This window comes from Malus sylvestris, chromosome 7 (assembly GCF_916048215.2).
Source record: "Malus sylvestris chromosome 7, drMalSylv7.2, whole genome shotgun sequence".
Classification (NCBI taxonomy): Eukaryota; Viridiplantae; Streptophyta; class Magnoliopsida; order Rosales; family Rosaceae; genus Malus; species Malus sylvestris.
The window spans coordinates 14,551,434-14,566,368 of NC_062266.1; the positions used below are offsets into that span (position 1 = coordinate 14,551,434).

Consider the following 14,935-nt stretch of genomic DNA (forward strand, 5'->3'; position numbering starts at 1 on the left):
TGGGCTAACTATATTAAATCATTGGGCTTACTTTCGTTGTGATTCTATTTGTTGGGCCCTTGGGCCAACATAAGACAATAAACATTTGGCAAACACGTCAAAACTTTGAACACAATATTTTTCGTAATATTTTTTATTATAAAAATTATTATTTCACCATTAAAGTTGAGTATTTATCATTAATAGCCAAAATTTAACATCCAATTTTATGAATATCACTTTTTATAAAAACTTTCAAATATAGCAAAAAAAACTCACATGAATAGACCTAAATACCCTCAAAGTCCAAAACTATCTACATAGAAGTGTTGTAACCTCAATTATGGAACTTCATAAACCCTAATGTCATCGGTAACAGTCCCCACAACCACAGCAATCTTGTTGTCCTTTCCTTGCATATACTTAATCAACCTCGAGAGAGAAAGTGGTGTCTTGTTGACTTTCCTCATGAACAAGCATTTAAGAATGACTGCATTCGACTTGCTTCTAGTCCTCCGGACAACAAAACAATACAGCTGGGCGAGAAGCTTGAGATAGATATCATCGGACCTAGGCCCAGTGCGCTTCATCTTCTTACTCTTACCTCCTGCCACAAGATCGATCCCCATTATTGCTACTAGTGTTGAAGCTCGGTTGCTCGAGACGCCGCTTCGAAAGCATTGGGCCTTTATCTGGCCAATTCATTGAACAAATATGGATCTTGTAGTGCCATATGGTTGAGCCAAGGATGAAGACAGTTGGAGAAAAATAGTGATTGCTCCCACGGTCTTGTACCCATGAGAAAGGCTTTTAATGGTACCTTCATTGTTGGCAGCAATTTTTGTTGGTGGTGGGTACGACAAGGAAGTTGGGAACAATGATGTGGCTGAGGGCTGTGCAAATCTTATTGCTTATGGTTCTTGGCTAACCTAGAGTTCTTTAGTTTATGTTTATTTGGTTTTAATTTTTGAGAGTATTTAAGTCTATTTAAGTGGATTTTTTGTTTTTGTTGAAAGATTTTATAAAAAATAACATTTATGAAATTGAGTTTTAAATTTTGGCCATTATCGATAAAAAAAAGACTCATTAAAGTTTCAATATAGAGTCGCACATTCACGCTGCAAATTCATAATTGGGTTGCCCTCTATCACTTAGTTTAAAGACTCTTTAGGGAAGTTTTGGATGCCTACATATAGGATTTGTTGCCCAGGCTCAGGGGGATTTATCCATAATGGGCCGATAGGCAAGACGAATAAAGCATGTGTCTTGTGCTTTATTTTAAACCATGTCTTATTTAATTTTCTTAAGTACAATGATATATTTTTATACTAAGAGGAATGAGAGCTCAGCTAAGCCACACAAAGGGCAACCTATGGTATTGAATCCGTCCTCTACAAAATTCGAACCTAAGACCTCTCACTTACAAATGAAAATGAATACCATCAGACCGAAGTACTGAATGGCTAAACCATGTCTCATATTTTTGCCAAACCCTTTTTTATATGTGTTGAAATTTTTCTTATTCAATGTATTCTTGGCAAAAAAGAAGAAAAATTAAAAAAAAAATCTTTAATCTCTTAATCAAATATGATGTGCCTTAAATTGATAATGGTGTGAAGACGGTTGGTAAATATGGATTGGAAAATTTTCTAATTCCACTAATTTATTTAATATATATATATATATATATTTAGGTACCAAATTAGAAAGGCTTTAAGATTTGCATATGACACTTTACTCCAATGTGGAAAGCAATCTTGTCTGTGCACAATTGTGTGAGTTCGATGCTCACCGATTCTCCACTACCTAATAATTAACTATCTAACTCATTAACGCTATTGTCTTACTTTAAAAAAAAAAAGGCCTCAAAACATCTTTCAATCTTTTGTGACTTTAAAGATTTTATTTGATCAAAATCTTCCCTAGTTTCCAAATAAAAAATAAAAAATCTTCCCTAGGTGCGCACGTCTCATTCTTCCTTTTGCATATTTACTGTATGAGCATGAACGAGCAGAGATCACTACCATTTCAATATTTTGTCACTTTCAAGATATAATAATATGATCAAAATCTTCCCTAACGCTAAAAATGTTGTTAAATCACCCGACCCTGCCTGCATGTGACTTGGTACATGATTTGTTGTGGAAGAGAATCAAACCATTCTATATATGTCAATTAATCATTTTCGTTTGTCAAACAAATACAAAAATTATAGGTTATATGTTGCCTCAATATAATCGTGAAAAAGAATCTCACTCTTCTATTATATACGCAAATTTACACCATATATCTAGTGCGAACACTGTTAGCTGTAACTGATAGATAGACAAGTTCAACCTTTAGTACTAGGTATAGATATTTATTTCTGATCCAGAGGATTTTTTATTTTTTTTTGTTAAAGTGGCTATATTATTAACCAGGGCAAAAAGCCAATTTTACAAAGAAAGTCCACAATTGGACTAACAGAGGAGAGAAACCAACCACTCCTCAAAATACACAGGATGAAAACGGGTTATAAAGATAAAGACAATGTAACAAAGCATAATCATCTCCCATAAACACCTATTAAAACACTATACAAATGGAGTGCATGACAAACCATCTTTGTTAAGGATATGAACCAGCAAAGATGGGGGTTTGTTCACCCAAGTATCAACGCTCATATCCGCTATGATCTCCTCAACGTAGGAGAATCAATGTCATAATTTGATCTAGAGTATTAGGTACAGATTAACCAGAGTCAATTAAATTTAGGAAAGCTCAAAAGGTTGATGTGCGTGTACTTTCTTAGTATTGGGATATTTTAGGTTAGCCTACGATTGAAGTAGGTGGCCTAGGAAAAGCTATGGATCGATCACGAGCCAGCTCTAGTAACCAATATATGACAATATGTCACATATTATGCATAAATATTTAATTATGAATGAGGATTTCTTTGGATTCTTTTTATGAGGATTTTGAGAATAATTTAATTACATTTGTTCATCGTATATCATTCTATCATAAATCATTGTATATCTTTTTATTTATAATTAAATATAAATAATACATGACGAAAATTAACCGCACGATATACGATGAATGGATGTGATTGGATGATCTTCGAGATCTTCATAAAGAGGATCCTGAGAGGATCCTCATTCTTTAATTATAACTGATTTTTTTACTTTTTTCTTAATTTGTGGTGAAAGGCATTATCTAGTTGGGTAGTTGCAATTATCTGTGGTGCTCAAAAATCGTATTTGGATTCCATTCGAAGAATTTTAAAGATTTTCACATCTTATTCATTTATTGTACATTGTGTGGTTGCAAATTATTTCAAATTTTTTAATTTCAAATTAAACATAAATAGTATCTAACGAAAATTGACCTCATGATGTACGATGAACAGATAAAAGGTAAGAATTCCTAAAATCCACATCCCAAAAATCAAAATGTGAGGGATGTGTTTTACCCAACAGGATCCTCTCTTGATCCTTGTTGTGAGGATCATGGAGATTTGTGAATCGTGTCTGTTTATGGTATATTGTACGGTCAGTTTGTTATGAGATACTATTTGTATTTTATTTTAAATAAAAAATTTAAAATAATGACTGCATGATATACAATGAACGAATATAATTCATAAATTCTAAATCCTTGCAAAAAGGATTCGACGAGGATCCGTATTGATGTTTTACCAAGCATATGGTAAAAGTACAACAACATGATTGAAAGGTCAAAACAAAGAACAGAATTGGTGACTGGTGACTGAGTGACTGTCTGTGAGTAAATCTGTCCTCATTCTATATTATATATATATATATATATATATACACTCATTAAAAGTGTCTTAACAAGAAGCTGCGCGAAATTGACTGAATCTTTACCCTAGGAGCTGGAGATAAAAAGACAAGGAATAATAATGTTTAAGTTCACATGTTGTGCATTTGTGTAGCAAAGTTTTGCATGCATGACATGTAAATGAAAAAGAGAGTTCACATGCATGAAGCTGTAAAGAACAATGGGTCCATAACTCTATATATATATATATATATATATATATATACAGGTCCTTTATTCAAAAGAATTCTCATTTTAGGTAAAAATAGATTAGTTGTGAGATTCACTTTACATTGAACTTCAACAATTCAAATCATTTATTTTGTAAATCTTGATTCATAGATTATGCATTCTTGCAAAAATTCAATTCAATATGAAATCATTTGCCTATTTAATTATCTTGATGAAATTTCAATATATTTTAAAGAACAAAGTGTTCTTAATTTTTTTAAACTCAATTAGATGTCTCAAATATTTCTAATTTGGCTAATATTTTGAATGAACAGTCTATAAAATGCAACCTGAAAAATATTTGCGAAATCGACTTTTTACCCTTGGAGGTGGAGATAAAAGACAAGGAATAATAATGTTTAAGTTCACATGTTCATTTATGTAGCAAGAGTATTGCATGTGCATGGCATGCACAGGTGAAAAAGGGAGTTCACATGCATGAAGCTGTAGAGAACAATTAATGGGTCCATAGGTCTATATATATCTGTTTGTGTAAATATGTTAATGTAACCTGTGTATCATTGACCACTGATCAGATGTCACATCCAGTATCAGTTTTGATATATATCATGTATTTATGCGTATATGGGGAAAAAGAAAAGGAAAGAGAAAAAAGTTTATCAAGCTGCAGGAATACAAGGTTCTACTTGAATTGGACAGGAGGAACATTGGCAGAAGCCCTCAAGTATTACTGTATTAGAACTTCAATTACTGAGTTATAGCTAGATCCATATTTCCAACGTTCTGGGTTAACTGTTTACGAGCATCTTCAACATTTCCAAGCTAATGTTTAGTTAGATTTGTCTTTTAATGAGTACAACGTACATTATCATATCTTAGTCACTTTTACAATGTTTATCTCTACTTTTGCAGTTGTAGATGAGTTTTCATTTCATATCATACATTACAAATATATCAACTTTGTCTATTAACTATTATCTCTTTTTTTATGGAAGACTTTAACTATTATCTTTTGCTCCACGATATCGACATAATATCAATGATATAGATGACTATTGAGTATGATCCGTACTTAATAGTTAATGAGGGACGGACAAAGTTGACGAATTAGTTACAAAGTATAGGGTAAAGTGATGCTTAATGTATTATTTGAGAGCATTTTGATAAATAAGTCTTTTGAATTCTCCATTATCTATGTACTTGGGTTTGGATTTGCATGAGCTTTGAGAGATTGATATTCAAAGCACATAGTTAGTACTGGGTATTTACCTCACAACCAATATAAGTTTGATAACCAAACCAAGAGAGTATAACTTTAAGAGAAAAATTATTCCATAACAGGCAACTTGTTTTAACTCAATTTTGTTGAAATTTCCCACATCGATTGTATTTCAAAAAAAAAAAAAAAAAAAGAGTTTAAATATCATAACTTCACTCCAACTAACACTGAAGCCTTTTTTGTGATAAAACCTCACACATAACGAATGTGCAAGTGGTAATTAACAAGTTGGGGACATTATCAGTGTGGTTGGAAGTGGACATTTGGCCTGTCTCTCTGATAATTTGACATGGTATCAGAGCCGGAGAGTGGACCAATAGTGCCACGTGATGGGTGGGTCCCCTTGACCCCGACTGTAGGATGAGTTCCCTTGGCTCTAAGCAGTTGTCGATGTGTGGGTACTTAGCATGTACTGCCACGTGATAGGTGGGTTCCCTTAGCCTCGCGTGTATGGAGAGTTCTCTTGGCTCCATGTGGTTGTCGATGTGTGGATCTCCCACATGTGACTCACAAATTGGGTTCCAACTTTCAAGTGAGGGAGTGTGTTGAAATATCCCACATCGACCGTATTTTTGAAAAAAGAAGAGTTTAAATATCATAATTTCACTCCAACTAATACTGAGAGGTTTTATGATAAAACTTTATACCTGTCAGATTGTGCAAGTGATCATTAATAAGTTGGGGAAAATATCGATGTGATTAGAAATGGACCTTTGGAAGTGGATCTTTGGTCTATCTCTCTGATAATTTGACAAATTTAATGTAGTATAAACAAGACATCATGGTTCGGATGCGTGATATAAACCAGTAGTTTGTCAACACATATCAAAGAGTGACAACATTATCCAAGGACACCGGTCACATGTGTTGGAATGAATAATGAAAACAGTGGAGCATAGTGAGAACCAGCGGAGAGAAACAATATCGGATATTTATCAGCTCGCCTCGCTTCACTCCCTTTCTTAATTGACAGAGACTACAGTGAATTCAAAGTATTGCCATGCTTGTTTGTGCCATACTTTCTTTGCTTTTACCTTTTAAGCTTTTAGCCTTTTCCCCTAATCCCACCATTGTCTTTAAAGTTGTACCATGGTCCATTTTAAACGGGGATGAGGATACTTTCTGGATCTTCTTTTTTAAAATACATAGGGTCCTTATATTTTATTTGTTTATTGTACATCGTGCATCTAATTTTTGTTGGATACTGTTTGTATTTAATTTCAATTAAAAAGACTCGGTGACAGCACGATGCACAATAAACGGATAAAATGCGAGGATCCTAGATCACAAAGAGGATCTGGATGGGATGTAAATCCTTTAAAAGGGATGGCATGATTGCTTTCTTTTAAATTTCTTTTTCACATAAGATTTTTTCTTATTCCCAATTATTATTTCTAATTTTCACTAACCACATTATTTTCATAATGTTTGTTTGTGCATCAAGTTAAGCTATTGTTGCAAAAGATTTATGTTCCTCAAGTGTATTTTGCAAGAGTAATCGAACAGATCTTATTATAGTTTTTTAAGAGAAAATTAGTATTCTAAGAAGCACACAAAATTATTCACAGATGCACATTAAAATAGGCATTTGGCATTGCTTGATTGCCAACTTTAACCCTGTTTTGTTTAATGAGGATCGCTATTTAGACGTTCTACAAAACAGTTGACACTTAAACGTAGTTTTGTTTTAAAATTTATGTTGTAACCTTAATTCATTAGAATACAATAAAAAAGAAATATTACAAAGTCCTACTTAAACTTGTTTTAGAGGGAGTTTGAATACGGTATTTATGGATACATAGATAGCACATTTACATGTTTTGCCTACAATTTAAAGGCAGAAGAAAAAGGCAAAAGAAATGTGGCCATAGTAAGTTTCTCAAATAAATAAATGTGAATCATGGATCATGAATTCATCAATTGAAAGAGTTTCGTACACATTTTTTCTCAACTCAAACAGATTTTTTTTTGTTGTTGTTGTTGTTGTAAAATACAATACAAACTACATTTCTTCTCTAAACTATACTAAAAGAAGGCGAGAAGGTTAAACAAGAAAGTCCTAATACATTTTCTTTTGCATAAATACATTAGGTTAGTTGCCTATCAGAGTGCATGCTGCAATCCCCATGCATCTGAGTTCAAATTCTCTTTCATGTAAATTAGAGCACTATTGAAAGAGCAAAGAAAAACAATAATGAACTACTTGAATAAAATGTGTTAATAGGACCCATATAGTGAAGAAAATTGCAAGACTCATTAATTTAAAATTAAAAAATGCTACTCTTACTATCTATTTGTATAATCTCTCTAATAGAGATGAGACTCACATGCGTTGATGGACCCTACCTCTATTAGACCATCTCCAACCCTTGGGATAAAACTTAAAAATTTAAGCCATAAAATTTTAAGCCATAACTCAGAAACTGTTTTTCTCCTCAAACCCTTGGACTAAAAACCAAAATTTTTAACCCAGAAAATTTAGCTTTTAGCCTAGAAACAACTTTTCTGCTTCATCAACCATTTTGGCCTAAATTTTAGACCCAAATTATTAAAGAATGAATTTAGGCTAATTTTTTTCTTAAATTTACTTTAAAAAAAAATAATGTAGACTATATCGTAAATTAATTTTATGAACATTTTAATTTAAAAATATTTAAATTCCGATAAATATTGAAAAATCACTAAATCAATACATGAAACTCATGAAACACTATGGAAGAATATTAAAATCATGATAGAGATGTATAAACACAAAATACATAAAACACACAAGACACACACAGAACACATGTGAAGCACGTACAAACCACATGTGAAGCACATACACATGTGAAGGACATACAAAACACATGATAGAGATGAAACACACACAGAACACATGTGAAACACATGACACACATGAAACACATACAAAACACATGTGAAACACATAGAACACATGTGAAACACAATGTGTCCACTCATTGGATCTTGGGACTTCCCTTTTCTCTTTCCCTCCTTTTGTTTATCTCTTCCCGGGGGCCTTGCAAAAGAAGGAGTTGGGGTCATTTCATCGACACCTTCATTGACACCTTCATCAACGACATTTGTTGGTGCGGCTTCACATTGAAATAATTTTCCCCATTGTTGGTCTGCATCGGTTCCCCACCTCGGAAAATCCTTGAGGACGTCCCAAGCATGTTGCAACTTAAAAACTTGATTTTTTTGGTGTTACTCTTGTCTTGTAAATTTCCATTCCTTTGTCACCCTATGCAAAAAATAGATAAAAACAATTAGTTGCAAAATAATATTATGTACATGACAAATAAAATATCAACAAAAAAACTCACAATTTCCGCGGCGCTTCTTCCACTAGCCATGCCAACCACGGCTCTCTCCAAGCTTCCCTTCCATAAAGTGCATGCTTTGTTGATAGTCTTCCACCGATCGTAAACACCATCATCGTCCCTCCCGCCGTCGTCGCAGTTTTCATGAAGCTTTTCAATGATTTTATCCCACAAAACCTTTTTATTTTGATTCATGCCAACTGCACCATCTTCGCTAACAGAAACCCATGCCAAGCATAAAGCAACATCTTCCTCACAGGTCTAATTACGACCTCTAATATGCTCTCTTGGCATCTTAAAAAATTTGGAAATGGGAAGAAATGGTAGAAAGAAAAATTGGAAGAATTGTAGGAGAAATGTGAGTTTTATGTGGATGTTTGAACAAATACATAGGTATTCATAGAGTTTTTTTGGTGAATTTTGAGTTATATATATATATATATATTTTTTTTTTTAATTATTTTAGCCGTTGGATTTAAATTTGGGCCGTTAGATATTTTTTTTTACCGTTAGATTTGTTTATATTCGATCTCAGCCGTTGGATTCAATGTATTTTAAAATAACATTTTAATAAAAAAAAATTTGAATCTGGACCGTTGGATCAACCAACGGTCCAAAAATGTCAGCCGTCAGATGAACAAAAGAGCCGTTGGGCTCATGATGGTGGCCAACATCTCCCTTGATAGTGGGCCCCACCTTGTCGAGCACTGAAGGCGTCAACCCGCGTGGGGCGAGTTGAGCGCGTGACTGGGCCGAGATTGGTCTGGGCTTGGGCGAGTCCACACGCATGTGGGCTAAATCTTGGAGGGAATTTGGCTTGGGATTAGCTTTTAGCATTTAGCCCAAAGATTTGGGGATTGGGTTGGGTTTTGGAGGGGGGGGGGGATAAATGGGGTAATTTGGCCTCTAGCCTAGGGTTGGGTTTGGTCTTATAACTTAAAATTTTAGCCCGAGATTATTGAATATGATTTTAGCCTAATTTTTTTTTCGGTAACTTTTTTGAAAAGAAAATTTATCTAGATCATCCTAATATATTTTTATGGACATTTTAATCTAAAAATATTTAAATTTTGATAAGTAATTAAAAATCATATAAATACATACGTATTTATAAAGTTTCAAGTTGAATTTGATTTAAATAATTTTCTTAAATAATTTTAGACATTATATTTAATTTTGGTTGTTAAATTTTTTATTTTTATCGTTAGATTTGATCTCATTTGATCACAGTCGTTAGATTATAAGTAAAAAATAAAAAAATGTTTGAAATATGGCAACTTGGCTGGTTCATAATAATTTAAGTCAGACTTAAATCCTAGGGGGAATCTAGCCTAGGGATATATTTTCTCCTCAGCATTTATTTTAGCCCAATGATTGGAGGTATTGGTTTGGGAGGCATTTAAAGCTTATATTTTAAGCTTTTATCCCATGAGTTAGAGATGAGTTTAGAGAAATAAAACAAATAAATAGTAAATATAGCATTAGGTGGAGGGTCCCAAATTTCCATATACTTAGCTTCCAAATGAACTATAAAAAAAAGGAAAACTAATGAAAAGAGCTTGAAAACTTTGAGTTTTAATGATAAAGACAAAATAAAGGGTAAAGTGAATAGTACCAGGATTGACTTTTTAGTGTAAAAATGTGGTTTTTCGTTAAAGTGAACAGTACCGGATACTTTTCGTTAAAGTTCCCATAAAAAAAAACTCTCAAACAATGCATGCAGCAAGCAAATCATTCTCACACGTAACCTAAGTCGTAAGTACTGCAGATAGTGTTGTTTTCACCTGCGGAGTCCACTCAGATTCGAATCCTCTGCTTTCAAACCAAACCCCACTGTCTGTCTCCATTCGGAAAACCAAGGAAAAAAATTAAAAAATCCAACAATCCTTTCACTCTCACCTCCATGTTCCAAAATCCCACATTTTTCCGCACACTCGAAACAAAACCTAAGAAATCCCCGCACTTTCCCAACCATTTTCTCTCATTTTCCCACTAACCAAACAGCACATGTTTATCTTCTCAGGCTATATACAGAGCCTAAACCACCCATTCCACTTCAACTCCTCAAAAACCCAGCAAAACCCAGAAACCAAAAACTGAAAAAGTTTCAAAATTTCCCACTCACCCACTAAAATCTCCATACTTCCTCTAAACATGCATTATTTCCTTCTCTCCCTTCTCCTCCCCCTCCTCCTCCTCCTCCCCCTCTCTATCTCCTCGCTCACCGAGCTCCCTGCTCTCATTGCAATGAAGGCCTCTCTGGACCCACAAAACCAGTTCTTGACGTCATGGACGCCGCACGCGGACCCCTGCGGCGGCGCTTTTGAAGGCGTGGCTTGCAACGAGCAGGGCCGTGTGACTAATATCTCTCTGCAAGGGAAGGGTCTTTGGGGCCAGATTCCCCCAGCTGTTGGCGGCCTGAAGAACCTCACTGGGCTGTACCTTCACTTCAATGCTTTGACTGGGAAGATCCCAAAGCAGATTGCTGCTTTGAACCAGCTCGCCGATTTGTACCTCAATGTGAACAATCTGTCTGGTGAAATTCCTCGTGAGATTGGTAAAATGCCCAATTTGCAAGGTGGGTTTTTGGTTTTTTGTTGAAAATTTGAAATTTTGTGCTTATTTGAGATTGAATGTTCACATTTTTGTTGACAAGACGATATTTTAAACTACTATTATTTACGGAGAGTGAGATTCGAACTTGGCCACAAGGGTGCTTGTGTGAGATTGAATGTTCACATTAGTAGTGTTATTTATGTATTTTAACAAGCGATATTCTAAACTATACTCCAATTACGATGAGTGAGATTCGAAGTGCAAGAGTGCTTGTGTGGGATTAAATGTCCAAGAATTTCTTGTTCTGCCCTTTTTTTGTAAAGAAAACGTAAAGCTTTTTGATAAATGCATAAAGAGGCACTGAAGGCTTTTCTGCTTTGCATCTCATGCGGTGAAAAGTGGGTGCATTGAAAGCTTTTGCACACCGAATTATTGCGTATGGATTTCTGGGTTTTTTTTGAATCCCTGAAATTTATTGGTTGAAATTGGTGCATTGATCAATTTCTATTTCTTATATTTTTTTATACTGGTTTAGGTTTGATCTGGTTTCTCATTTACATTTACCCGGTCAATTCTATCAAAGTTCAGCTTCTTAGATTAAAGTAAAGTAAAAACTGGATGTAGTTAAAAGCTATAATTTTGTAAGTTGTAATTTAAATTTTTTCCTAGATGATATAATGTGCAATAAACTTTGGAGGTCTCGTTAACTTTAATGACTTTTCTGTATACAAGAAATGAACTTAAACAGTCCAGCGATCTAGCTAAAAAATGGAGGGAGGGCAAGAAATAGTTTTTATTTATTTGGTGCTATGGCTATGCTACTCTATTAGTCATACATTTTCTAATACGAAGATCTCTAGTTCAAATTCCCGCTCTCGTTTCCCCTTGATCTAAGTATTTTCGAATTTATTCCTATTTCTGAAAGACTGTTATCTGTAGTTTGATACTGCTAAGAGAATCTACAGATGCTATTTTTCCGAGACCTCTTTGAATAAATGAATTGCTTTGTCCAACGAATCTTTATTCGAAATGATTCTATAGTTTGAATAGCATCAAAGTCTCAGGGCTATTGGTAAATTGGTGGTTAAACATATTATTTCAACCTGAGTTTCTCTTTGTGTGGACTTTGCAGTTTTGCAGTTGTGTTACAACAAGTTGACTGGGGGAATACCTACAGAATTAGGGCAGCTTAAAAGACTTAGTGTTCTTGCAGTGCAATCCAATGAGTTAACGGGGGCAATTCCTGCAAGTTTGGGTGAGTTGGGGACGCTAACAAGGTTGGATTTGAGCTTTAATAGCTTTTTTGGTCCTATTCCAGCAAAATTAGCTGATGCTTCTATGCTAGAAGTCCTTGACGTTCGAAGCAACACTCTCTCAGGAAATATACCTCCAGGTAATATGGTGCTACACTTGTTCCTTGTTTTCTTTCTTTGGTTTTCTCTGTAAGAATTATAATTTGACCCTTTTGCATTTTCGGATGAAAATACAGCTCTAAAGAGACTTAATGAAGGATTCCAATACGAAAACAACCCGAACTTATGTGGGGTTGGGTTTTCTGGTTTAGAACCGTGCACAGCTACTACTCGGAACCCAAACATGCCACAACCATTTGAACCTAGTAACTTTTCTGGAAAAGGTCTTCCAGACTCATCTACTGCAAAAGAAATCCCCGAGACAGCAAATATTCATTCCAATTGTAGCCAAACCCAGTGTTCAGAAGCATCAAACTCCCCAGAAATTGGTTTTGTCTTTGGGGTGATCGGAGCTGTTGTTGCTTTAGCTGTATCTGGGCTCTTCTTGTTCTCCTGGTGTCGTCGACAAAAGCAGAAGATTGGGAGCACTTTTGACTCTTCTGATAGCAGGCTTAGTACTGGCCAAGCAAAGGCAGTTTACAAGAAGAGTGTGTCTCCTCTCATCAATCTGGAGTATTCTAACGGGTGGGATCCATTGGCTAAAGGCAGCAGTGGGTACTCTCAAGAAGTTCTTGAGAGTTTTATGATAAATTTAGAAGAAGTGGAGCGTGCAACTCAAAGCTTTTTGGAAGTCAATCTGTTGCGCAAGGGTAAATTTTCTGCCATCTATAAGGGGATCCTAAGAGACGGATCAGTTGTTACTATAAACTGCATTAGCAAGACAAGCTGTAAGCCCGACGAAGCTGAATTTTTGAAGGGGTTGAAGATATTGACATCATTAAAACATGAGAATCTTGTTAGGTTGAGAGGCTTTTGCTGCTCAAAAGGCAGGGGAGAGTGGTTTCTTATCTATGATTTTATCCCGAATGAAAGTCTGTTACAGTATCTCGACATTAAGGATGGCAGTGCTGAGGCTCTTGAATGGTCAACCAGAGTATCTATAATCAATGGGATCGCTAAAGGTCAGTGTATATCTTGCCAATAAAGCTACTGTCAATGTTCTTTCTTTATTTTGCTTTTTTCGTTCTTGTAATACTTTGGAGACCGCCAACACATGTACAATTAGTGAATTTGACATCTATATAGTGTGTAGTGAAATTTACTTGGCATATGCTAAAGTTTGGCATAGTATTATTCCCTTCTAATTTTTGGGATATGCTGAATATTTGATATATTTTGGAGGCAGGTATTGGATATTTGCATGGAAATGCAGACAATAAACCTGCTATAGTTCATCAGACCATATCAGCTGAGAAGGTGCTTATTGACTCCCACTATAACCCCTTACTATCGGATTCAGGTTTGCACAAACTCCTAGCAGATGATATTGTCTTCTCCATGCTCAAAGCCAGTGCTGCCATGGGGTACCTGGCTCCCGAGTACACCACCATTGGTCGTTTCACTTCAAAGAGTGACATTTATGCATTTGGTATGATTGTGTTTCAACTCCTTTGTGGAAAACGTAAAATCACCCAGGTGACTCGCCAAGGTGCTGAGGCCGGCAGATTTGAAGATTTTATTGATGCAAACCTGGAGGGAAAGTTTTCGGAATCAGAGGCAAGTAAACTTGGAAAACTTGCTCTTCTTTGCACGCACGAGTCTCCCATTTACAGGCCACCAATAGAAAATGTGGTCAAAGAGCTAAGCGAGTTCAATTGCACTTAGAAGCTGTTGTTTTGCAATGTTTCCTTCTAAAACTCAACTCTGTAAAATTGTAAATGGAAGCAAACTTAACTCCTAGTATTGAATATTTGCATGCCACCTCTGATATTTACAAACTGCCTTTTTTCAGATTTTGTGCCATTTAGGAGAAAACAGTCAGTCCATAGCAGAACTAATTAAACATGTTCACAGATGTGGATTAGGCCAATTGGTCGAGGCGCTGTGAATGTCCCCTTGCATCCAAGTTTGAACTCTCATTCCTGAGAATTACAATAATCTATAACACCGTCTACTTAAATTTAAACATGTTGCAACCCAACTTTAGGAAAGCAACTTACATCTGTAAAATCTCAAAACTATAGCTAGTGGGATCGTTTGATGTTGAAATTTTTAGGGTTGGTAGCTAAAATGTCAAGAAAGATCGTGTCAAAATTTCAGAGTGAACGGACAACTTTTGGTGGGTCTAAAAAATGCAGAAATTTAAGTTAGGTTGCAGAGAAGGGTTCCTAGACCAGTGCGGAGAAACTTCGATTATTATCTGAAGTAGACCTCATTTTAATTTGATTTTTACACATAATGATCAATATAGACGAGTCCTATGCATTTTATGATCACGGACCTGCTCTTATTTGGATCTGATCGACTTATTTGGCAGTTTGACATTATGCAAATTTTTTTACCTCATTTTACATACTATCTTACTTCAT

At 35.2% G+C, this 14,935-nt stretch overlaps 1 protein-coding gene across 1 annotated transcript; it reads left to right on the forward strand.

The window, feature by feature from the left end:
• Window positions 1-10,348: 10,348 nt before the first annotated feature.
• On the forward strand, window positions 10,349-14,357 carry LOC126630532 (probable leucine-rich repeat receptor-like protein kinase At5g63930). The gene is made up of 4 exons (XM_050300648.1): window positions 10,349-11,176; window positions 12,287-12,547; window positions 12,644-13,528; window positions 13,753-14,357. Exons 1-4 carry the CDS (start codon window positions 10,753-10,755, stop codon window positions 14,229-14,231), a joined length of 2,049 nt encoding a protein of 682 aa, XP_050156605.1. The 5' UTR covers window positions 10,349-10,752; the 3' UTR covers window positions 14,232-14,357.
• Window positions 14,358-14,935: the final 578 nt, after the last annotated feature.